Source organism: Dermacentor andersoni, chromosome 10, assembly GCF_023375885.2.
Source record: "Dermacentor andersoni chromosome 10, qqDerAnde1_hic_scaffold, whole genome shotgun sequence".
Lineage (NCBI taxonomy): Eukaryota > Metazoa > Arthropoda > Arachnida > Ixodida > Ixodidae > Dermacentor > Dermacentor andersoni.
Window position 1 is genome coordinate 62707864 of NC_092823.1, and position 26578 is coordinate 62734441.

Here is a 26578-nt window from a genome sequence, read left to right on the forward strand (position 1 = left end):
ATTCTGTCAGATCCCGGTGCAGAGCTCTTGCATGCGCTCAAGGCAGCTCTCAACTCGGCAATGCTAAATGGACAGTTGTATGGTTCATTCTGTTGACATTTTCTCATGAGTGGCTTACATTCTTCTATTTGTTTATATTTGAGAAAGGATTGCGAGTAATGGTTGGCACTTGACACGCTCTCAAAGTGCTCCCCAAGTGAGTCCGCCTGATCTTGTAGGGTATCGCCTTCTGTGTTTACCAAAGGGAGTGCATGTGCTTGTCGCCCTCTTATCCTATTGACCCTGTTCCAGGCTTTCGCCTCATCTCTGAACGAGTTAATACTCGATAGAAACTTCTGCCAACTTTCTCGTCTGGCCTGTCGGCGGGTTCGCCTGCCTTCGGATTTTACTTTTTTAAAGTTGACTAGATTCTCTGCAGTGGGAGAAGCGCGTAGCAACCCCCACGCCCTGTTCTGTTTTTTACGAGCGATCCTACAATCGCCGATCCACCATGGGATACGTCGTTTGCAGACCAAGCCTTTTACTTCTGATATGCATTTAAAATGCGACATCTATTATGAATGCTGTAAACAACTCGACTGCAGCGTCAATTCCTAATGAAGACAGGTCAGCCCATGAGATACTAGTTAGAGATCGAAATTTCTCCCAATCAGCTGTCTCAATCTTCCACCTAGGAGCGTATGGTGGATATTCGTTTTCTTTATATGATCTTAGCACTATAGGGAAGTGGTCGCTACCGTAAGGGTTGTCGGTAACTTCCCATTCAAGTTCAGGCAGTACAGACGGGGAGACTATACTAAGATCTATTGACGAAAAGGATCGGTTTGCAAGAGAGTAATATGTGGGTTCTTTCTTATTGAGAAGGCACGCTCCAGAAGAAAAAAGGAACTGTTCAACAAGGCGACCTCGCGCATCTATACGAGAGTCGCCCCACAGGTAGCTGTGCGCATTGAAATCGCCAAGAACAGCATAAGGTTCTGGCAATTGATCGATCAAGGAGTGAAATTCATGTTTGTTCAGTTGGTAATGCGGGGGTATGTAAAGGGAGCAAATGGTGATGAGTTTGTTTAGTAGGACAACTCGAACCGCCACTGCTTCAAGGGGCGTTTGTAGCTGTAAAGGTTGACACGCAATACTTCTATGAGTAAGAATCGCAACACCACCCGATGATGCGACGGCATCATCGCGATCTTTGCGAAACGTAACATACGTTCGGAGAAAGTTTGTGTGTTTGGATTTTAAGTGTGTTTCCTGTAAACACAGCACTTTTGGATTATGTTTGTGGATGAGTTCTTGCAAATCATCAAGGTTTCTAAGGAGACCTCTGATGTTCCATTGAATGATTTGTGTATCCATGTTTAAGGTAAATTGGTGCTGTGTTTACGGAAACGGAGTGGATGCCTTATATTACAGAGCCCTTTCGAGGCCCTGTAATAGGTCCTTTGTTCTTTCTGAAGCGTTCGAGCGATTCTCGACGCTCCTTAGGCGTTTGGTGCGCCTTGGGGACAGGTGTAGTGTCCATTGCCTCGTGTGAGGCGCCGGACAAGCGCTCTTGCGAGCGAGAGGTTTTCAGAGAGAGTCCCGCCTTGGAGGGCAAGACCCCTGCGCCCACCAGCCCGGAGGTCAATGGGGCTCCCTGAGGGATTTGGCTGCGCTGGCCGTTGCCAGTGCTGGAAGGGGCCTCGGAGGTTGGGGCAGCCTCGGCTGCACCCACCTTCGGGGTGGATGGTCCCTCCTCCTCGGTTGACGGAGCAGCGCTAGCTGCAACCGCCGCGGGGGCAGATGGCGTAACTGCCGGCTCACTGCCTGTGGGTCGGACAGCCGCCGGAGGCCGTTGTGACGCTGCCCCCTTACGCGCCACATCGGCAAAGCTGCTCTTAGACAGGTATGACACCCGCCTACGTGCCTCCTTGAAAGATATATTTTCTTTGACTTTGATTGTCACAATCTCTTTTTCTCTTTTCCAGGACGGGCAGGCGCGCGAGTATGCGGCGTGCTCGCCATCACAGTTGACACAATGTGGAGTCTTCTGGCATGTTTCGGAGGAATGTTCAGTGTCACTACACTTGGCACATGTCAGCCGGCCTCGACAGTTCTGTGAACTGTGGCCGAACCTTTGGCACTTAAAGCATCTGAGAGGATTGGGCACGTATGGCCTAACACGAAGTTTGATATAACCGGCCTCGATGGACTCGGGGAGGACACTTGAACCGAAAGTGAGTATCAGGTGTTTCGTATTGATCTCTTTACCGTCTCGCCTGATCTTAATTCGCTTAACATTTATGACATTCTGTTCACTGAAGCTCTCCAAGAGTTCAGCTTCAGTGAGCTCTAGCATGTCATCGTCCGAGACAACGCCGCGGGTGGTGTTCATGGTACGGTGCGGAGTTACTGTTATTTGGGTCTCGCCAAATGAGACAAGTTTCGGCAGTTTCTCGTACTGCTTCTTATCGTGGAGCTCCAAGAGAAGATCACCACTTGTCATTCTCGACGCCTTATATCCTGTTCCAAAAACTTCAGTTAAAGACTTCGAAACAAGGAACGGTGAAATGTTATGCACTAGTTTGTCTGGGTTTTCTGAGTGGATCACATGATATCTAGGAAAGTTCTGGACTTGTCGTCCTAAAAACTGAAAGAGATCTTCGGTGCGCCCTCGTTTGTGAGGGCGATCAGGGAGTTTAGGAAAAGCGTTTTCCATGAGTACAGTAGGGTTTTCGGCCGCGATGCCGACCACCCACCATGGAGCCCAACAGGGGGACGTGACAGGAGTTCCTGCTAGAGAAACCCTGCCAACGCCAGCCGTACATCGCTGCTATAACCAAATACAGCATAACCAAGGCTGGCTAGCTACACAAGGTTAACCCTTGCCGCCAGAAGACTAGGAAGTTAGCAGAAGTGAAGAGAAGACAGGAAAGATGAAAAAGGCAAGAGAGAAAGACGAAGATTGGAGAGGAGGACAGGAAAAGACGACTGCCGATTTCCCCCGGGTGGGTCAGTCCGGGGGTGCCGTCTATGTGAAGCCGAGGCCAAAGAGGTGTGTTGCTTCCGCCGGGGGGCCTTAAAGGTCCAAACACCCAGCATCGGCTCAACCCCCAGGATCCCCTTTTCCCCAGACACGGCTGAGCCGCGCACGGCTACACGCGGGAGGGTCCAACCCTCGTGTGCTCGGGTACGTGGTGTCGCAACACACCAAACGCCTGCTGACGCAGACGCCCCTGCGGGGCCAACAGAGGTCCATACAGACGCTAGTGGCTCTGGAATTGGCGCGGTTTTAGCTCCGTGTCAGCGTGGGCATGACAAAGTTATTGTGTACGCAAGTCATCTGCTTTCCCACACGCTGTACTGAATTACTTCATAAAAGAACGCGAGTGTCTAGCTCTCATATGGGCAGTGAGCAAATTGCGGCCGTATTTACACGGTCGACGACGGCCATCACGCTCTCTGTTGGCTCTCGACAATTCTGGATCTAATGGGTCGTCTAGGTCGCTGTGCACTTCGTCTTCAAGAAATCCCCTACACGGTGGTGTACAAGATCGTTAGGCTACACCACGATGTCGATTGTTTGTCTCGGCACCCCGTTGATGCTCCTGACGTCAGTGCAGCAACTGCTGGAATATTCACGCTCTCCTCCTTCCACCACATCAGCGAGCAGCAAAGCGTATGATACATCCTTGCGCGACGTTCTCATGAGCCGCCTCCGTTCTGACTTGTTGCTCACTTGTTCTCTTGTTCCTCGTTTTGTACGCATGTCATTACCGCCGAAATATGCGCACAGAAGGACATTAACTGCCGATAGCCATTCCTTCTCATCTCCAAGCAACTGTACTCGCGCAACTCCACGACGTTCCCAGCGCTGGCCACCTGGGTGTTTCCAGAATCTAGAACCGTGTCGGGCTACAATTTTTCTGGCCTGGACTCTGCCGTGCCATGCGATGTCCTGTATCTACTTGCGAACCATGCCAACGTCTTAAGAAGCCTGCTTTGTTTCTGGCTGGGACCCTCCAGTCGCTTGATATACCCACCGAAGCGTTTTATCGTGTTGGCCTCGACCTGTTGGGTACTTTCCCTACCTGCAAAGCTGTCAATAAGTACATCGCCGTTGCAACCGATTATTCAACCCGCTATGCCGTCACACGAGGCATCCCTAACAGTGGTGTTATTGACGTCGCAGACTTCCTGCTCCAAGACGTCGTCTTACACCCCAGAGCTCCTCGCCCGCGTCTCACAGGCGGGAGCCGCTACTTTTTATCTCGGGCTATTGACGACCTACTTCACTCTTGTGCCACAAAACACAAGTTCAGGATAGCATACCACGTGCAAACGAACGGCCTCACTGAACGCCTGAACGATGCAGTTAGAGATATGCCCTCGGTGTATGTTTCCTCAGATCATCGTGACTAGGACACCGCGCTCCATTTGTGACTTTGTGTACAACTCGTCAGGTCACGACACCACTCTCTACTCCCCCTTCTATCTCCTCTTTGGTCGTGACCCGACATCACCTTTCGACATGCTCCTGCCAACTGCTCACGAGTGCCCGTCCTAGTACGCTCGCGACGCTGTAGCCCCAGCCTCGCAGGCCTGCCAGATTGCCCACCGTTGCCTTTCTGAGTTGCAGGCAAGACAGAATTTTCTTTATGAACTGGATATCTTGATGTCCAGTTCTCCGTCGGCGACCTCATCCTCCTTTTGACTCCTTGATGGCGTGTGGTACTCTCGGAAAAACTGCTCACCCGGTACCCTGGCCCTTACCGCGTTGTCCCAGAGCTCAGTGATGTGACTTATGAAGTAGCCTCAGCCGAGCGCTTTTTCGCTACCTGAGGGCAACAGACTTGAGTGCCCGACTATAGACATCCTACACCTAAGTTCTCTCTCTCCCTCTTTCACTCCCCATTCCCCTCCCCACGTGTAGGGTAGCAAACTGGACTCAGTCGGGTTAACCTCCCTACCTTTCCATCTTCCCTTCTGTCTCTCTCTCAGCCGATGGTTCCCCGTCGTCCACGTCAACTGATATAGTCCACGTGGTTCGTCTGAAGCCCTATCATACGGCCGCCATGTGGAAGGTGCCGGGTCGGCGCTTCCGCCTGCAGGTGTTATGTCACAGTGCCACGAGATGGATAAAGATGATGATCACCAACAACACGAAAGAGTAGCGGAGCTGATGACGCGTGGTGTTTTATGGCGCAAGGGCCAGGTTTGGCCAAAGAGCGCCATGACAAGTGGTAATGTTAACGATGTATTATGGATGACGTGCACAATGAGCTTATCATGGTAGATGTGTTATGGCTGTAAAAGGGCCTAAAAAATTCCGCTATAAATGGCGTAGAATATATACGTGCTAAAATAATGACACTGACTGGCTAGTGATGTGGGCTATGACAATGGGCTTTCGTTGAAAACATGATGCAACAAAGCATAACAATGAAACCAGAATTCCAAAAGAGCCCTTGAATGCAAGCCTGTTATTCATGTGCTAAAGGTTGCCTGGCCAAATGATTTTCAGGGTGTCGGTTTCGGCTAAGAAATCTAAAACTATTTGCAGACTAAAAAACGGTTCATTGCTAAGGAAGAATGCAGAGTGAAGAGGTATATCTTCGCGATATGCAGAGGGGAAATACTTTTTTCCTCTCTGTATCTTTTGTAGGGCACTGAATAAGAACATGCAGGAATGTGAGACTATTGCCGCACTTAACACAAGTTGGAGGGTCGCCCCAGTCAAGAGATTAGAGTGGGTACAGTATGTGTGGCCTATCCTTAATCGGCAAAGAAGTACTTCCTCGTACCTTGCTATCTTCCCATTTATCCAGGTCCCCAGTTTTGGTTTTATTATGTGAAGCTTCTTCATTGCTTGTGTATCCCACTCTCCTTGCCAATGATTCCTCAATTTACGGTGTAGAAAAGGCTTCAGGTCTGTGGCATTGATGGGAATATCTAAATCTGCGTCGATAAATGTTACTGACCTAGCCCTTTCGTGAGCAGCTTCGTTGTCTTTTATACCTTTGTGGCCAGGTACCCAGCATATGACAATCACTTGATTGCACATGTATAGGGAGCACAACAAACTGTACAGCTCACTAAAAACTGAGTTCTTATATTTTCTTGGACTAAGTGGAGCTCTGACTACACTTAATGAATTTGTAAACACAATAGCCCGAGCAAGTTTGGAAGCCTTAGGTTTTGAATAGCCGATAGTATAGCGTAGGCTTCCGCTGTAGATATACTTGTGTGTGGATTTAGTGCCCCGGATACAGAAAATAAATGTCCCAGAGCTGCGCAGGAAACTCCTTAAAGGACTTGGAAGCGTCGGTATAGTATTCTGTACAGGAGTACTTCTCTGGAAGTTCACCGAAATGAAATTGTATAAGTGCTTCTGGCGCCCTCTTAGATATTTCTACGAAAGAGACATCGCATTCAATGGTCTGCCATTCCCATGGTGGGAGCAGGCGAGTGGATGTCATTAGGACATTCTCTGGGACTATGACACCTGTTTTTTCAAACGAAGGTTCAACGGAGCTCTAACACCTTGGCGGTTAGAAAAGACAAGCTTAGAAAAGGTGACTGCCGATTTCCTCCAGGTGGGTCAGTCTGGAGGTGCCGTTTATGTGAAGCAGAGGCCGAAGAGGTGTGTTGCCTCCGCCGGGGGGCCTCAAAGGTTCAAACACCCAGCATCGGCAATATTAGTAAATTTCAGCTGACTGAATGCTGAAGTAGACAGCACAATCATCGGCACATAAGCGGCAACACACTGGTGAATCAAGCGCTTGATTGTATAAATAAGTTAAGAAGAAAACCAAAGGCACAACCTTGCGGAACGCCTGAGCGGACGGGTGCACGTGGTGAGTTTTTCCGCCTATGTGAATGTACTGCTTTTTGTTGGATAAATATGAGTGAAGCCGTTGAAGGATCTGTTGACGCCGTAGAACACATGCAAGGTTTATGATTGAGTTGGCATAAAACACACCATCCAAAATTTTTAGAAATCTAAAAAATATATGAACTTGCCCTCCTTATATAGTGCTGCCATTCGGTCATTAGTTGTGTGGAGCAATTGCGTAACAGTGACCATGCTACGCCGAAAGACATGTTGCCTCAAGGATATGAAGTTTCTCTCTTTTAGATGGGTGCTTAGATGTACGTAAGTAAAGTGCTGGAGTACTTTCCTCGACGAGTGAAATCGGTCTGTAGTTAGTTACAGAACATTTATGGCTGTATTATTGAGTGGGGTTTACTTTAGCCACTTTCCAGTCCAATAGAAGCTACCCTTACAGTAAACTTTGATTATATATAATGCAAAGGTATGATGAAAACCAACACCCTTCAGCGTATCTGTAAAAGGTGTGTGGTATATTACCCGCGCCTTCGCATTTTTTTGTATAAAAGTTAAGTAAGGCAGCAAATACACACTCCTCACTGACAGCAAGCTTTGGAACGTCAGTACCTCCTCTATTGAAGTTGATAAGCTGTGTATCACCCGCGAGAAAAACAGAGGAAATGTATGCATTGAAAGTGTTAGCAATGAGTCAGCTATCAGTGACAGTGGTGTCGCTGATCTTTATCTTGATTATAATGGCCTTACTTCATGGAATGTACAAACAAAACTTACGGGGTCTGTTGTAAGGAATTTGCGGACGTTGACGTTGAAGCAGCGCTGTTGGAATAAGTTTATTTTCTCTCGCATCACTGCACCAAGAGTTCGCAAACTGCTTTTGCAGTGGCTGAAGCTTGAACGTTAAAGTCGTTTTAGGTGTTGTTTAATTTATCGCCTTGCGACGATTCAAAATTTTCGCGCAACAGCACAGGTGCATATCGGAGCGGTGGTTGGCACTCGGCAACAAAGGTGTCTATTCCAGTACAAAAACTCACGAAAGAAACAAAAGAAAGATATTCAGCTTATAATTGCACAGAAGGGTCAAAGAGCCGAATTCTGTCCACTTAAAGGAATCTTGCGTTTGAAGGAAGTATATGTGTTGCATTAAACTATTCGGTCAGTATTGCGGAATTCTGCAGAGAACAGAGCCGACAACCAGTGGATCTTTACGGCAAGGTACTCATGGGTACACTTTACGCCGAGAAAGTTTGTGGGTTTTCGCTGCGTTGCAGACATGTCGCGGGATAACGTATGTATTTAAAAGGAAGCCTGCGGAAAGGAGGAGAGAAATACAGCTGTTTAAGTAGAAAAAGCGTGGCAATGCAATGTTTCTGTCAGGTATACAAATGTTTTTAAAGAAATGTGCTGCAGCTTAGGCCTTGTAGGCATGACTTTGGGTACATCTCCTTCAATATATATATATATATATATATATATATATATATATATATATATATATATATATATGCTTGAAGAAAAGGCCATGAATCAGCGTATTGTCTAATGCAACAAGATTGAGTGGTACAGAGGTGAAAAACAGTATGCGGAACTGGGAAAAACAAGTATCTTCCGATATATTCTTACAGTAACACAATGCCGCGACCTGTAGAATCTATCCTTCAAGCACACACACATATATATGCACGCTTTTCTCAAGCAACATGCATAGACACTGAATGCGGATATTTATGTTTCAGTATGCGGAAGGCTAAAGGGAACTAGCATCTGCGCGCGGACAATCAGAAAAGCCTGTCAAGACAATTGCTTAGAGAACTCAGTTCCTTCTTCAGCCCTGTGACACAGTATTGCAAAGACATAGGCAAATCTATGTGCTGCGAACTTGCGGGAAAAAATATGGTGCTTTTAATGATGCTACTGCTAATTCCGCTTCCTTCTTTCGTTTTTGCTCAAATAATTGGAAGCGGTTCATCTAATTGGCAGGTAGAACGTCCTTTAAGTATAATGGACGGATGGGAGGTAAGTGAAACCACTCCAGTATTACCAATTCCATGTCCCTGGTTTCAAACAACAGCATGTAATGACCGCAGTAACATGCACGCTTTCACGTCTCTGCGATATCTTATTCCAGTATGTTAAGCTTCCTTGGAGGAGGGACAATTTGTGATATACTTAAGTTATTATATGGGAAAATGTACTAATACACAGGCAAGTGCAGATGTCAAACTTCCTCCGCAGCGTTGCTGTATCCATGTCATCATATTAAATCCAATATTGTGGGAAAGAAGTTTGTAGCGTTCTTTCCTTAGTTGATATACTTTCTTATCCCAAATGAGAGCTACATCGATGGAATGTTAAAATTGCAGAATTTTTATATAGCCACGAGATATTATGCAACATTTGTAGACATGTTCTTCTCATATAATATATCATGACTTTGGTTTATATAGAAATTTTCTATGTAAACATTTTATACTGTTAAAATACCACTTTGATATGGCTGAAAAGTCCCACTTACTTAATCGATCCGCCTTGTTATGATGCTGGCAAGAAAAGAACGAAGCCAAAAAAATGAAAGTAGAAAAAGCTATGAAGACCACGTATATATCCGAATCTACATGTGTGACGAGCGGGCTAAATAAATGCTGTACGTGTAACGTTTGTACATAATAATAAATGTAACGTTACGTGTAATGATCATATTTACCATCTACAAAATACGCGTTTATTCTCAACTTTATGCGACGCAATGATTCACAAATAATTGCTCAGAGGTCCTAATAATTATGAACCATACCATTCACACGCTATGCCGAAAAGCGTCCCCAAATTCGGCGGAAGCGCGGTGTGAGACTTCTACGAAGCGGTGCCTCGGACACCAACGCGAAGTATGATGTTTGTGTGCAGAAGAATGAAGACAGGTGTGAGCAGAGAAAATTAGGACAGATGTTTAAATACACTGAAGTAGTTCCATGCTTCTTGTGTGATACTTGCTTATGCTCGTACGCATTCTTGGGGATGGGACGAAAATGGACACTTACACAGTGGTATAACCAGCCCCTAAGTAAAAAAAAAAACCTAGTTAGTCGAAGAATTTGCTGATTAGCATGAGCAATCTTATTAGGAGGTGTGGCCTCTTTATAGGTACCTCTAAAGTTAGGTTGTACATGCAGATTTAACATTGCGTTTAATTGCCCGGAATACACTTGCGCTGGCTGGCTATCATCTACAGTTATTTCACGGTCAGCATACATTGGTCGAACAGAAATACTTGCCGAGCTTCAAATATACCCCCTGTCACACGGGCACTCGAAAGCCTTTTGAGCAAACATACTTATTCCGAAAAAGAGATTTGCCTGCAGACACAAGACAGGGAGCGATGCCTTTATCAGAAGCGGTCTTTTCTGCAAGCGGAGTTCGTCGATATCTTTAACGGCCAACAAGGAGTAGCCTCGAAAACAGCGGCTGCTAGCACTTATCATACATTATGACAAACACGCAAATGCGTCTTGTTCTGTCGCCTGTGCTCATCATAAAAAATAGGTTTACGTCTCGCAGAAGGTGTCGCAAACCCACTAATGCTCGTTTTCTTCTGCTAGAAAAGCTAAATGTTGCCAGAAAAACAATGTGCACTTCGCAATTTCCGCAAACGCTCCTTAAACTAATACAATAAATCTTTACATCAATGTGTCTTAATCTGGCGTTGCTAAATTTATTTGAAAAAAATCACATGCCCCGCCACTGTTTGACAAAGGACGACCAACGAAGCTGTGTATGTGGACCCTTAACGGCGAACGGCACCTCGGCCGTGGGTTAGCCCGGCATTGAACTGTCTTCGTGATCGGCCCACGTATGCGGAGTGCTCAACGCCTGCTTTACGGCCGCCGCGGGTCAGCCTGGCATTGCAGTGTCTTCGGGATCGGACCGCGTACGGGGAGGGCCTAATACCTGCTCAACTTTGCCGGGGGTCCGCCTGGCATTGCACTAGCAACGGCCCACGTATGGGGAGTGCTAAACGCCTGCTTCACCTCCGCCGCGGGTCAGGCCAGTATTGCACTAAGTTCGGGACCGACGCACGTATGGAGAATGCTCAACGTCTGCTTCACCTCCGCTGAGGGTCGGCCCGGCATTGCACTATCCCTGGGATCCTCACGTATGGGGAGTATGACGACACGAAAATTTCATTGGATGGTAGAGGCAGACATCTTCGCTGTAAAACGTGTAATACAATAAGTTTTGACCTTACATTTCGTAGTGCACCAGTTTATTTTGTCCAATTTCGTTTCGAACGCTAGCGCCACGCTTCCGGTAGCGTGTCCAGAAGGAAACACTAGAAAGAAATGGTCCGTGCCGCGTGTCAGCTATGCAATGCCTCTTCATTAGAAAGTATTTGAACTTGGTAAACGACCGCTTATGCAAAAGAGTATTTGCATGCTCGTGTGCCAGGGCTAATAGACGAACACACAAAGGGTATACATATATATTTTTTATATGTTCTCTTGTCTCTTCTTAATATATATATATATATATATATATATATATATATATATATATATATATATATAAATATATATATATGTATATATATTAACATATGTATATATATATATATATATATATATATATATATATATATATATATATATGTATATATATATATATATATATATATATATATATATATATATATGTATATATATATACATATATATATATATATATATATATATATATATGTATATTTCAAGGAAAAGTTCTGTAGGTCCGGTGCATAGGTAGTTGAATAAACGAAGGAGCACACTTACGAAAATTCCATTTTTAATGTTGTAACGTTTCGGCCGTGGCACGGCCGGTGTATTCTGACGAAAGCCGTGCCACGGCCGAAACGTTACAACATTAAAAATGGAATTTGCGTAAGTGTGCTCCTTCGTTTATTCAACTATATATATATATATATATATATATATATATATATATATATATATATATATATATATAATCGTTTTGCAGACTCCTGAACTCCTCTCCGGCAAACACGCATTTCAATTATGCCAGCATAACAGTACAGATATGCTGACACGCACACACACAGACGTGTGTATGCGTGTGTGTGTGTGTGTGTGGGTGTGATTGCCAGCATATCTGTGGCGATATACTGACACAGCTGCAATGTGCGTGCGCCAGGGAGGAGTTGAAACGTCTGCAAAAGGAAGCTGAATTTTTAAAAATGATGGCGGGTTAAGAAAGGTTAAGAAAGGTTAAGAAGGCTTACCGTAGCCAAGAAGTGTACCTTAATTTTGTAACGCTATCGCCAACAAAGAACACAAGCAATGTATTTCTGATGCTAACGACGCTTTTGAAAAACCTCACACATAACGGAAAAAAAAAATTTAGGAAAACCAATAAGGTGATTCACGTTGCAACCGACTTCCAAAATTATAGTGGCTGCAATGAATAAATTTACTTAAGAAGAATGCCTTATGCTACCCCATTTTAGTGAAACTGATGCTAGTATTACCGGTTTCATACTGAAAGACGTTTTGTTGACGTTACAGTTTTTTCGGAGACGTCTGCAATACGTGATGGTGCAAAGGACCTACAAAGTGCCCGGAGGACCCAACGATTGTATATGTGTCATGTCGCCCTTTTCAGCCGTGATGGACACCGAGAAGCGCGAGTTGCAAAAGACTTTCACTTATCGAAACCTAAGCTCCACACAAAAACTGCATGAGGATCTTGCGAGCAACGCCAGTTACTGGTAATGTCTTCGCACAAAAATGTTTACCTTTGTCAATGGTGCCTATTTGAAAAGAAATTTCCGTGAAAAGAATTTCCGTGAGCTTCCAGGTTTTTTTTTTTTTCAGATGTTTAGGAGACAATTTTATTTGGACTGATCATGGATGAATAACACGCTTTTATAGGCTCTTTTTTTAGATTAACGTTTTATTTCTCTGCGGTGCAAAGTATAACGAAACTGTTACTAATAGGTTTTAGAAACCCGGATCTCTTTAGCCCTCGTATTTATTGTGTTTTTTTGGCATGTCATGACTCCTGTGCTGCTATACCTTTTCAATAAATTGTTACTATGAATAATATGCACACTATTTGCTTTAGCTACCAGTAATTTAAAAAATCTCAATACTGCACTCACAAACCTTAAAAAAAATTAAATTATGGGGTTTTACGTGCCAAAACCACTTTCTGATTATGAGGCACGCCGTAGTGGAGGACTCCGGAAATTTCGACCGCCTGGGGTTCTTTAACGTGCACCTAAATCTAAGTACACGGGTGTTTTCGCATTTCGCCCCCATCGAAATGCGGCCGCCGCGGCCGGGATTCGATCCCGCGACCTTGTGCTCAGCAGCCCAACACCATAGCCACAAACCATGCGGGTCAGTGCTCAGCAGACTTACACATGACAGACAGCACTTTCATTTTCACACAAGCATCGTCCATGGATTATCAATAGAAGTGCATGTCATAAAGAAAAGTACAACAATGGTTATCAAAGTTGTCTTAGTCCCTCATCACTGACGAGCCTACCACCACATCGTTATCGCTGAAACAAAGGTTTTTTTAGATCACACGCATGCAGTTCTAATTTATCTATTTCATGTACTACAACCAGTTCATTCTAGTTCTGGTGTTTGTTGTTAATGGAATGCATCATGCAACCGCACTGAAAAACAAGGGACAAGGAAGGAACACACAAGACAGGCGCGGACAGGCGCGCCTGTCTTGTGTGTTCCTTCCTTGTCCCTTGTTTTTCAGTGCGGTTGCATGATGCATTCCATTAACGACCACCAACTAGCCCGCTTATCCCTGTTAAGTTTGTTGTTAGACAACTTCGTATCTGAATGAAAAACGAAAAACTGTTTGCTTTTCATAATAGCCATCGAAGTATAGTGTACCCTAATGTTCCTGTGCAAAAACAATCGCGAATAAGGTATTGCTTCCGGCGCCACTGCACGTCGAATGGCCACATTGACAGAGCTATGAACTCGAATCAGCCGTTAGGGTGATGATGTTAGTATACACAAGTATTGTTTCCTTCAACTTATGCACAATTCGTTGCGCACTGTATTGACTCTAGATTGGGGAAAGTATTAGTATTAACGGTGTTCTTGTGCCATGAACTCGAACGAAATAAGATTCAACGGGCATATAGTTTAATATATTCCCAGTAAAATCAACCCATCCTTTCGTTCGGGTTCTACTGCCAATTATTTGTTGGGAGTCAGTTCTGCATAACGGCGTTCGAAAAGGCACACAAACCAATGGTACACAGGGAAGTGTAGACAAAGAGCGGACACCCCTAAAGCAAGAAGGTACATTTGGTTTGGCATGCTTTGTTCAATATTTCTTTTTTTCAAAAATGGTTTCCGATGACAAATCTGTCAAAGTATTTAAATAAGTGATTCTAAATGTTCATTTCAAACACATTGCCCTACCTACGAAATTCATCATCTTTGTTCGTCTAACCAAGTATATATGTTGACGGCATGCGCAAGTGGCTTGACGTTAGTGGCACGTTTGATCATCGCGCCATGTATGCTTCCAGAGCCCTACGTCCAATGAAACTTTTCTGCAAAGGGATATTTCTGATGCTTGCTGCTTAAAGGTACGGAAGCTGGTCGCAGAAAGATAGCTATGCGCATGGATGCTGAGTTGGCCTAATTTACTTACCTGCCATATCTGGTGACATTTCATTACGTTGCCATTTTGGTGAAGTGAAGGGCACTGCCCAATAAATTTGTCAGGTATTTACCTCTTTGTGGTACGTAGTTGTGCCCCGGCAAACAAATGCCACTCTCTGCAGAACGTTAGCCGTGATCACATTTCGTCGGCCGCCAACATCTGATCCACGGCTGAACTGTCGGGGGATATTTACGCACGACTACTCCTACATTCCATCCAAATCGCTGGTGCTCGCGTGCTTACCAGAACGTACGCCGCTATTCGCTTTGTACGCGCAATCTCACTAGAATGAGATATCTTGCACTAATGATGACAACATTCGTGGAACTTCTCGCATATAAATGCGTGTCTTCCTCCAAGTTGTATTATTGTAAAAGTGGTTACCCGGTAGAACACGACTCGGCCGGCCATCTAAAGCGTAGGGCATGTAATCAGTGGACATTTAGGGTTAACAAATGATTGCCGAGGGAGGAAAAGCACATTGAAAAACGGCGATGAACTCCGTGCTTTGATAAAATGAGAAATTCTCAGATTTGGGACGGTGTCCGCTGGCACATGGCTGGGGAAATTTACCATCAATGGGCGCATTATTCGCCCTGCAGTAGACATAAAAGTGGCTGGTAATGATTATCACGCCGGTAGGAGAAAATGAACACCGATCCACATTCGAGAGGATTTGATGCCTATTTTTATAACACCGCTACCGCTAACTGCACTGGCTATATACTTCGTGCTACATTTGTATATGAGAACGTCCCATGTGATCCTCTGTGCTTACTCGGATAACTGGCTGTGCCAATTTTTATTTGTTTTTCGTTAAAATATCCATTGCACTTGTATACAATTCCTCAGGGTTTCCATGAGAATACTTGTACCCTAATACTACTTGTACCGCACTTTTATTACACAGAATTCAACATGGGTGAAAACCAGCTCATTACACTTGTACGAAGCGCATGGAAGGCTTTTATTAAAAGAAATACCTTAATTCTACAAACCCGGCTAGAGGACGCTAGCCGGGGCAGTTGGAGAAGTATGGGAGAGGCCTTTGCCCTGCAGTGGGCATAACCAGGCTGATAATGATGATGATGAGAGGACGCTGAATAAGAATACATAAATGCTTGTTTAAATGACTGTCCTCACTTTTAAAAAGGGCAATACAGCCCTCTGCAAAAGAACATAATTATTACAAGAGTCATTGCCTATTCGAGGAGGTGGACCTAGGTTAGGTTAGGCAAAAATATTATTCAAATGGAGGAAATGCCACATCCACGCACTTGTAACCCACCCGTATCCCCATACGGTATAAAAAAAAACATTTTCCCGTATGGCGCCAGTAAGGAAATAAAAGTAACCGGGTGTGGCTGCATGATTGCATCTCAGGACTGGTGCGGGAACCGCTTAAACAATTTAGGCAAGGCGTTGGGAAATGCCGAAAGCTGTTATTTAAGCTGGAGTTGTCCGCGCACTCACGTCGCCAATGAGAGCTAATAATGCCCGCCAGAATCCCAGTGTGCAGGCATGCCAAAGACAAACAGAAATTTGCAGTGTGTTACCTCGTCTTCCGCTCTAAATGTGCCACAGCTTCTATTCAAAATAACTGTCGTGTGCGTACGTGTTGCAATGCAAAATCCGCTGGGTCATCCGATGTGAATTTTTCGTGAAGATGTTAAGTTATTGACGTATTGCAGGTGAATTTCTTTATTCACGGCTGTAAGAATATCTTTTTATTTTCATTATTGGTCCATAAGCTTATTACATAAACAGCTATGCTTATATTCCCTAAAGCGCTTCTACGTGATAAAGAAGCTGCATCGAATGTGGCTCCATTCAGTATAAACAACAAAGTATGTAGTATATTGTGCAGCGTAAACTACGATGGCCGTCGGTTATCATTTAGATTGAAGATTAAACGAAATGAAGCCATAAGAATGGAAGTGCAATATTCAAGCTACACTGTTGATACTACAACAAGGACATATCCCAGTCACATTTGCGACTTTCCTGGAAATAAGGTGTAAGGATTCGGATACCGTTGCTTTAACTTTTTCTTCTAGCCTCTGTGTTCAAACATAGGAATAAGTAAAAGAGAACCAAAATATTTTCTTTCTATTGTTTCTAGGCCGATTGCGAAATTTCGCATGCAATTCTACGAGACACATATTCCCCCGAAGCAAATGATAGTACGCAAGAAAAAGTACAACTTTGCTAACTCAACGACGATTATGAGTAAGTACGCTAGTCGTCATTCATAAAAGTGAAGCGAGTGACACTACACTTTTCTCGGTATTACCATGTGTTACTTGGAGAAATTTAGTTTACCTTTTTTATAATTTCTCATATTGTCAGACGGCAGTGAAGCTTTTTCCAACATAGTTTCGTCATAGTTGGAATAGAAATTGCCTTTATACGCTAACAATTTGCCTAGTATGCAGTGCATTGAAACATAGAAACAAATTTTGGAGCAGCTGTCCCCGCTGTTATTTGGCCTACATTTAATATTCGGAAAACCGTAGGAGCCCGCGCTTGAAGTCCGAGCCCAGCCCGAGACGTGTCTTGAAGTCTGCGCATGACCAGTGCTCGCGTTAGCAGCGCTGAGCCCGGTTTCGCTTCTACTAGAACGACGTTTTAAAATACACGCTCTAAAAATGCCGTTGCATATGTGAAATGTCCAAAGTCAATACAGTGAAACCACAGCGACACTAAAACACTTCGTTAAACGAATGGTTCTCAGCCCCCAACTAAGTGCTAACATGAAATAAGTCGGGAGAAGCAAATGCCGCATCCACAACACGTCGAAATGCGTTTTTCATAAAGCTCTCCTGTAGACACACCTGAAGTTTAAAAATTAGGGATCGCACACTTTTGCAAAAGTGGATAGGGATTATTACATCGCTATCAGTAAGAAAAACTATCTGTCAGTGCTCTGCGTGACACAAGTGTTCTGAGAGGCATTCAATCTTAAGCGTAACATTGCTATCGCTTCAATGCACTGCTCCCCATTTTTTTTTTTTTTGCAGGCTGAAGCGTTCTTTATAAATATAACCAATGACGAATGCGACACTTTTTTCATTAAGATTCTGATAGTGACTATACGAAAGCAAGCAAACAAAGAAAAACCGGAGTGTCATGAACAGGAAGCGAATGAGAATGATGCACCGAAACCTTGAAGCAACGTTAAATGTTTTTTTCTGTTTCTTCTTGAGGCAGCTGTACCGGCTTTCCTTGTAGCTTCGTGCTATGTTCTAATGGAATGCATTTTCTTTCACTGCATAAACTTTCCTCCACGTTGAGGCCTTTCGCAGCAGTGATCTGATATATCCTGCGTATTATCTTCGAGTTGCCAAGTTATTCGCCATCTTAATGCAATCGAAAGCCTCCTGGTTACTTCAGATGGTAGAACGGCAGCTATAATAAGGCGTTGGCCCCTCGTCAGAATCCTGGACCAGGACAATTTTTTATTCACCTGCGAAGCTCCCTTTATTAGAAATCCATATTCGTTTCGCTTGCATATTTGAGATACAGGAGGGTGTGGTTTCGACAGGTCAATCTTGTTTACTACCAGTATCAGAAATTGTGCAGCGGTATTGTATACGTTTATGCATGCAAAGATTGATCTGCTGGCTGTGCGTTAGCGTCCCATAACAACACTGCTGCTAAAAGAGACGCTGTAGTAAAGCTCGCGGGATTATATTTGAGCATCTGGTGTTCTTTTACATGCGCCGAAATCTAACTACGGTATATTACTAGGGATACTGCGCTAACGCAGCATATCTGGCAAGAAGTCGCAAAACATCACTTTTTTTTTTCAATTAGTGTAGTTTGCCTACTTCATTCCGCGGATTCTCAAAATAGAAATGGCTGCAACAAAATGATTGAGCGATTAGAAACCAGACCAGTAGATGCTTACAGCAATGTCTTTTAATAGAAGAAGAAGCTTTATTAAAAATAATTGTCCGGCAGTTCTTTTGGTGGCCTCAGGTGGCGGCTCGAAGTCCTTGGACTCGGACGGCACCTTCGGCTTGGCGGACGCGCAGAGCTGGTGTTTCAACTCCAAAGTTTTGAGAGCCGCCTCTCAGCGGTGGTGACGCCGATGGAGATGGTCCCCGGTGGCCCCCGCAGTAGGGGCGACATCGCGAAGAAGCGAGCTAGAGGTTTCCCGTACGCTGGTAACAGCCGGTTATGGACGCGTCGCCAACGTAGGTGGTTTTAGTACCGTTGTTGCCGGCAAATTCCCAGAGCATGAATCGCTGCGTTGCTCCCTGTCCGAACGCTTTGCAGAAATCCGCTGGGTATAAAACCGGGTAGCAGTGATGTAAGACGGCGGCGCTAGGGTAGGTGTGTTTTTGGAGCAAGCGTAAGGTTACGGTCTCGTTCCTGTTTAATTTGTCGTGCGGTAGCTCGAATGTGCGTCTTTCGATTCTGAAGTGACGGGTGAGGTATCTGAAGGTAGTCAGCCGATCGCTCCACACCCATTGTGATTCATGTTGCTGCATTTCCGTTGTAGTGTCCCGATCCGGCAGATCAGGTGACCCGCTCTCGGAGGCGGAGGCAGCAGCCACATAATCTGCGGCCGCTCGGCGCGTGAGACCTCGAGACGTGGCGTGAGCCGCCTATTTGCCCGCGAGCGGGACATCGGCGTGTGCCGGGGTCCAGAGGAGGAAGACCATGGAATTTGGGGTTGCGAGGGCGATGTCGAGTCGCCGTCGTCACAAATTTGGAGTATGCGGGCCGCTTCCCGAAAGACGCGGCCGCGCGCCAAGCCGCGGATCGGCGCTTGCTAGCCGTTGATCACGATCGCAGCGTTCGGCACCGCGGCGACTACTATGGCTCTCGCGGCTCCTTCGGCCGCTTCGGTGTGTACTGTTGTCACCGTGGCGCTTGCGAGGCCCCTACCCGTGCAGTCTACAACGGCGATCGCTTGTGCGCTTCGGCCTTCTCCATCCTGCGCGGCGTCTACGTACACCGCCTCGTTGCTGTTGCCAAACTTGGTCACTTGCTCGTTTGTTGCGCCTCATGGCGAGGTGCATCGGGTGCATGTTCCTGGGAAGTGGCGGCATTATGAAGCGGTCGTGAAGGAAGTCCGAAACCGCTGTTATTTCTCCTTGCTGAGTGTAGTAAGTGATGCCGAGCGACTCGTGGATGCATCGACCTGTCTGAGAATAAGCTAGTGCGTTTGAGTGCCGGTTTTAGCAGCTGCTTGTCGATTGTCAAGCAGAGCAAAACGGCTCGTTTACCTATATTTAAGTGGAGGCTAAAACACCCCAGGAAGGCGAATATAGTCCGAAGTCATCGAGGAAGCTTCTATCACGAACCTGGTGTTACGTTGATTGTGAGGCCCGATTATAATTCAGACCTTACTGAATTGTGCTTGACCATACAGGTGCCTACGGATACGCTCTTGACCCACCATTCTGGCAGTTCCTGTACTCCCGCGATACTTGCGCAGTCGTCAATGTGCTCCCAATAACATTTATTCACACTGGTAAGTTTCTCATTCTATTCTTAAGGTGTCATTAGTTTGCCAACAGACTTGGAGAGCTTCGATATTACAATTAACGATTTATTAGGGCAGATTGTTGACCCCAGACATTTCTTTAGTTCCGGTACTGGCTTCGGTTAACTGAAGACGTTACAGTTCCGGTTCAAGTATGGAGCGAGAGAATTACCGTTCAATTGCCTTCGAAACGGTTCATGTGCACAATCCAGTAGTTGCTACTGGATTGCTACAAGGCAAATGTATGTTGCTCAAGAGCCCGTCGTTGCTCCTGAGCTTCAGTGAATATTCGAGGCCGCACGCAGTTACCAAATCATTATGTATATCCAACAGCAATGCTGGTATCCACGCGAAATGACGCTTTGTTGAGGCAACGAGATAGAAGGAGTCGACAATATACTGAGGGTTGCAGAGTCCTCCACCGTGCTGGCTTCGTTCGCATGTCCGGTCGAAGACACAGTAGCACTTTTTTTTTTCTGAACGGCCGGTTAACTAGCGCCAACGAAGAGAACAATGCCTGCCAAGCACGGTCATATTGGCGACAAAGAAAAGTATAGGAACACCATTCTGTAAGCTACCTGGCACAGATCACAGTCGCGTGAATTCGCGTGTCCAAAGTGATGCAATTATTGTCGCATTAACAGAGCCGCTAATCTGGCGCCTCAGGTGGTACGTTGAGAACCTCACTAACGGTACTCCTTTCCGTAAATTTACGAGAAGATAGAGTGTATTTACAAATGCAGAAGCACAGTTGAGCCACAAGTGCTGGCAACGCATTGATCCAAAGCTTCATAAAAGGTGGCGAACCCGAACCGCCACCCGTAGTTTTATTCATTTGGTTTCACTGAGGAGGGAAAACACAAATTGTACCGTTCCCGTATAGTCACGGTTTAATGTAAAATAGCGTTTTTATTTCTATTTTAGGTTCAGTTTCGTCTTCTGCCCTGATTAATGGTCTCTTTAGAACTTTGTTCTCTTTATGGGGAGTGGTTATGAGACGCAGGTGGAGTCAAGTTATCACTTTCTGCACATTCTATAAGGGCAGTTACAAAGGACTTCATGCATTGTCCTTGTGCACATGTCGCCCATTCATAAATAAAATGCACTGCAAGCCAGAACTTTGCGATGATGTATTTGATGAACGCTACATTTGCAAGTTTTACATGTGATACTGCCGGAAATGCGTGTGAAAATTTTTCACATCAGTTATGGCACACGACCGGCGGCTGCGGTAGTCCAGTATCACGCGACTGATACGAAGGTATTTTTTTTTAAATTCTGAACCCTCTACGTAAGGAGCAATTGTGAAATATTAGGGGACAATTCATCTCACGATCATGGGCGAACATAATGTGATTATCATTGAAACACTGTAGCAACGCAGCGTATTGATAAGAGCACGTTCATTTAAAATACGTATCGTCCCACTTCCCTGCGGCCCTCGCCTGCGAAGTTCACCGATGAGCACGGTTATATGAAAACGACTATCTTCATATTACGACTCTATGCCAACGATGCAATGAGGACCACGAGATGGTTAATTAAGGAATTCAGTAGAATTAAGGAATGTCAGTAGAACGACGACGGCAGTACAAAGACATGAAGACAATGAGTTGGCAGTTGCGTAATGATGTCCATGGTATAGCGACAACAGCATTACGACTACCGCATGAGGACAGTAGAATGACGACGAGAGATCCGGCGTTACAACGACGGTAGAAGGAAAAGCAGATGACGCAGGTGGAATGACGAGGATGAATTCCATGACATGAAACAAATGGCGGGTTAGAATGGCAGCGCCCACAGGGATAAGGCCAGGAAAAAAACGAAGGCAAACACTGAGTGGCATCTTTTGTCGCAATGCTAGAGTTTTTTTACTGCGTAAGCTAATATGTGCTTATTCTAATAACCATTTTGGCTGACGAGGTGGATCGGCGCCACCGCCTGTCGCAGCTATCCCAAGATATGTGGAAAATATATACGGTTCCCTCCGGGATCGAACCCGGAAAAGCCGCACGGGAGTCAGCTGCTCTACCATTGTGCCACGCCAGTGCTTGCTAGCTGGCGCGGCTAGCAAATTCTAATCTGTTATCAGCTTAAAGTGTATCAGGCTAGCGTACGTTATTGTATCGGTTTCAGGAGTATTTCAGGTTAATGGTTTATAAAGTCATTATATATTGAGGCGGCGAAATCTGGGGTATCTGCGCAGAGGGAGATGCACGTGATAGTGTCTCTCTCAGTATGTTGGTAGGGCATTTTAAGAAAAAGTAGTGTATAGGGAAGTACATAAAACGACGTTAAGAGCACACGCGACGCCTGCTTCGCACATACTTTTAATATCTGTGACTATAAGCAATGTCAGAAATTACAAAGAATGACCGCGACTCTTTACCCACGTAAATATAAAGTTAAATGCAGTCAGCACGCCCTCTCACTGCGTCTTTTGTAAATATATTATAATTGCTTATTTTCTGTATGTATTCTCTTACCCAATAATTCTATTCCAAGGACAATAAATTGAAACTGAAACTGAAAGAAAATTTGATAAATTAATTTAGTGTCCTCTACTGAGAGTCGATGAAAATCAGGCCACACTAATGCCAAATAACGTGCAACTCATAGGAACCACCACCATAACGAAACGACAAGCAGGTACTTCTCATCGATTTTGCTTCTTCGTAGGCGAAAAACGCCGCAATATTGGGAGTTAGCGACGCAGCGTTTCATGAACCTAAACCATGTTGAGCGCGAGCATTGAACGACAGTTCTTGCCGCATCACCATCCGGTTGCTTATTAGGTATACGAGATGCCAAGAGCATTTGTGGGATTTCGTTTAGAAGGATAGGATAGGTTATTCACGGCCACGAGCTTAAACAAAAATCGACCGTATTTATATCCAAGGAATTTCTCCAATACATCATTGATATGATTGGATTGATATTATGCACTAACATAACATATGAACGTTTTGGCTAATTGGCTGTCGTGATGTTTTCTTCATTTAAGCTGGACCACCTCTAAGCGGCATCCGAAGGAAGCCACATTGTGAACTATGGATTACCGCAAACTTGAATAACACCGAATGGGACATAAAGCACAGAACTAAATTGACCTTATGCCATAGTTACTTCAAACGGTTGTGCGACATATCAAATGTTCAAAGTGTTTATATTCCGGAGTTGTGTGCTCGAACGCAATAAAGTGAGCAATGGTGAAAAATATTAATAAGGATGATTTTGCTGTTGCTTCGACATGCATTAGCGCTTTTGACACCCCGCCGCTGGTGGCGAAGAATATCGCTCCAACGCGATGAACGAGGACGTTGTTGATGCCTATTCTTTTGTACAAGTCAGGTGCCATCGAAGGCGATTGGCGAGATGGCCTATACAGTAAGTTCTTATATGTACGAAAATAATGTATAGTAGAAAAGGAAAATTATTGGACAATAGTACGAACAGTAAAAACTAGATAATGATTCTGTTCCGAGTGAGTGTGCCCAAAAGAAATTTAAAGAAAATCATCAACATTTTTGCTATATTTCTTTCTTGGTTTTTTTTCCCTTGGCGTCAGTTCCTACAGTAGCAACTAGAATATGGCATGCTAACCCCTATCCTGGCCTATCATGCCAACGGCGAAGGCGGGGCCTTCGCATTCCGAAATATCTACTTTAAGCTTTCACTGATTGTTTTCAGTCAATTTATGCCAATGTTCTTCACACCTGGTTTCTGCATGCTGCATGGCAACCTTTTATGTACATGGCGTCGCATCGCATCTAGCTGCTTACACCAAAATCCCGAGCTGTTCTGACAAAACCACATTACCAATTTCTATGATGCACCTAAAACGCCTTTCTCAGTCCTGCATCGCGATCAGAAAGCCTGCAGGATGTTAGCCGCGCACAGAAATTTTTCTCGAACATTGTGTTTTCATGCTAGACCTTATGAGAAGATTATGGATTCTACCCAGAGCGGTCATTCCGCTCTACTTCGCAGACTGTGACTGGAGGGGAGAGGAAGGGGTGTTTAACCACTATATCTCTATGCGAGAAATCACATAGATGAGTCCTGCTGACGCGCATGCGACATTTTTAATACCATATCTCACAACCTCTGCGACTGACTCAATTGCGCTAAATAATACTTGATAACTTAAAACAGCGCCAAGCAGCGGCAGACAATAGCAAATAAGACGCAGTGCCGTCTGGACTTCCACCATGTTGCATAGTTTTAAATTCCAAATATGTCATGCTTAGTTTCCCAAGCTCCAACTTGAGCATTAGGGAAAGCATGAGACTTGATCCCACATTATATTTTTATTCTGCCCGACTACTTCCCAAATCGAACATTCTAGGGACGCGAAACAACAACTATATTGCACTTCGAGCAATTATATGGCTCTCAATGTTTTACCAGAGCACGGCGTCAGTGCCAGGCTACAAAACCGAGTGCCTGTGTATTCTGACGTGTTTGTGAATAATAATATAGACATCGCATTCGGACAAAGTTCATTGTGCACAGTCGTGCTTGTTATTTATGCATACTTCCGTCTTTTCTTTAAGAACACTACCCGACCAGAAACCAACCGTCTTCGAGCGACTTCTGTTGCTGTTATACTGAAGTAAGAAGTACAGAGAGATGTCGAAAAATTGTGTTTTCTGTGCGTAACATTAAAACGCCAGTTGCTTCTTTATGGGTCACAACAAAAGTCGGCCCCATCGGGCGATCCTCAAAGTCAAAGACTTCGCGATAAGGCACCAGGGAGCGACAAAGATCCACCGTCTGTGAGGGAAACAGGTCTCAGCGATCTTCGAAAATATGCCGGGGTCGGACGTTGCCGAACTCATTCCGATAGCACGTGGCTGCAGACAAGCATGGAATATCGACTACAGAGATGGCAGTATCTTTCATGCTAGACGTGTTGCGGAGCGACATGCCCATCTGAATAACTTGCGTACTAAACCAAGATTTAAAATGTGAAGAAATACGCGGTCGTCGGTATAGTCAGAATGGCATCAACAATGGCAACTGTGTGCAGAAGGAGAACATTAGGAGTCAGCATATTATCCCTCATGAAAAGACGGGAAGAATGGCAAAGGCATCGAACCGTGCACATGGCTGATAGATTAGACGACTTTTCACTTGTTCAAAACACTTGGACTCCGTGACAATATCATTAACCGAAGTAAAGTTCTTACAAGTGAGCAAACTGAAGGTGTCATCGGCGATACCTTTTAAGACATGCCCGACGTTTTCAGACACTGGCATTTCAGCGTCGCCCTTGGGACAGAGTGCCAGCACGTCTTGTATATAGGCAACGTAGCCTTCGGCGGACGTCTGAACACGTGATGATAACTCTTCTTTAGCAACGCCCTTCTGACTCAGAGGTTTTCCGAAGAGATCTCGCACCTTCAGCTTACAGGTATCCCAGTAACGGAGTTCTTCGTGGTTTTGAAACCACACGCGCACCGTTCCAGCCAAGAACAAAAATTTTGTTCGTTTGCAACACTGCGGCATCGTTGTGGCGGCTCACACGCTCCTACATCTCCAGCCTGTCGTCGACGTCTGCGCCATCAGTGCCGCAGAATGTGACTGGATCACGAGGATGCTTGAGTACGATTGTTGACACAGTCGACGAAGGCGCTGCTTAAGGTCTCCTGCGACATTGGTGAAGAATCGAAGCGCCGGCGACTGAGAAACACTGTTCTCAGTCGTTACCCTGCACCTCCACAAAAACAACAGAGAGGAAGCCCGATGAACAAATCTGTGTGTGTGTGTGTGTGTGTGTGTGTGTGTGTGTGTGTGTGTGTGTGTGTGTGTGTGTGTGTGTGTGTGTGTGTGTGTGTGTGTGTGTGTGTGTGTGTGTGTGTGTGTGTGTGTGTGTGTGTGTGTGTGTGTGTGTGTGTGTGTGTGTGTGTGTGTGTGTGTGTGTGTGTGTGTGTGTGTGTGTGTGTGTGTGTGTGTGTGTGTGTGTGTGTGTGTGTGTGTGTGTGTGTGTGTGTGTGTGTGTGTGTGTGTGTGTGTGTGTGTGTGTGTGTGTGTGTGTGTGTGTGTGTGTGTGTGTGTGTGTGTGTGTGTGTGTGTGTGTGTGTGTGTGTGTGTGTGTGTGTGTGTGTGTGTGTGTGTGTGTGTGTGTGTGTGTGTGTGTGTGTGTGTGTGTGTGTGTGTGTGTGTGTGTGTGTGTGTGTGTGTGTGTGTGTGTGTGTGTGTGTGTGTGTGTGTGTGTGTGTGTGTGTGTGTGTGTGTGTGTGTGTGTGTGTGTGTGTGTGTGTGTGTGTGTGTGTGTGTGTGTGTGTGTGTGTGTGTGTGTGTGTGTGTGTGTGTGTGTGTGTGTGTGTGTGTGTGTGTGTGTGTGTGTGTGTGTGTGTGTGTGTGTGTGTGTGTGTGTGTGTGTGTGTGTGTGTGTGTGTGTGTGTGTGTGTGTGTGTGTGTGTGTGTGTGTGTGTGTGTGTGTGTGTGTGTGTGTGTGTGTGTGTGTGTGTGTGTGTGTGTGTGTGTGTGTGTGTGTGTGTGTGTGTGTGTGTGTGTGTGTGTGTGTGTGTGTGTGTGTGTGTGTGTGT

The 26578-nt window shown here is 45.1% G+C and overlaps 1 protein-coding gene across 2 annotated transcripts; it reads left to right on the plus strand.

Annotated features, from left to right (window-relative positions):
- The first annotated feature begins 1960 nt into the window (after window positions 1–1960).
- LOC126543461 (uncharacterized) lies at window positions 1961–23250 on the plus strand. Of its 2 annotated transcripts, none has more exons than XM_072284762.1 (5): window positions 1961–2216; window positions 12382–12584; window positions 16647–16753; window positions 19908–20009; window positions 23029–23250. In XM_072284762.1, the coding sequence occupies exons 1-5, from the start codon at window positions 2187–2189 to the stop codon at window positions 23220–23222; spliced, it is 636 nt and encodes a 211-aa protein (XP_072140863.1). In that variant the 5' UTR covers window positions 1961–2186; the 3' UTR covers window positions 23223–23250. The 2 variants fall into 2 exon arrangements, 1 of the variants encoding a protein (XP_072140863.1); XR_011890345.1 differs by lacking the exon at window positions 1961–2216 and adding an exon at window positions 8629–8845.
- Window positions 23251–26578: the final 3328 nt, after the last annotated feature.

Bases quoted from the DNA above. Each gene is read 5' to 3' on its own strand.
- LOC126543461 (XM_072284762.1), top strand. From the start codon at position 2,187: ATGGACTCGGGGAGGACACTTGAACCGAAA. The intron at 16,754-19,907 runs GTAAGTACGCTA...TTGACCATACAG, and splicing joins TAACTCAACGACGATTATGA to GTGCCTACGGATACGCTCTT. The intron at 20,010-23,028 runs GTAAGTTTCTCA...TCTTCATTTAAG, and splicing joins AATAACATTTATTCACACTG to CTGGACCACCTCTAAGCGGC.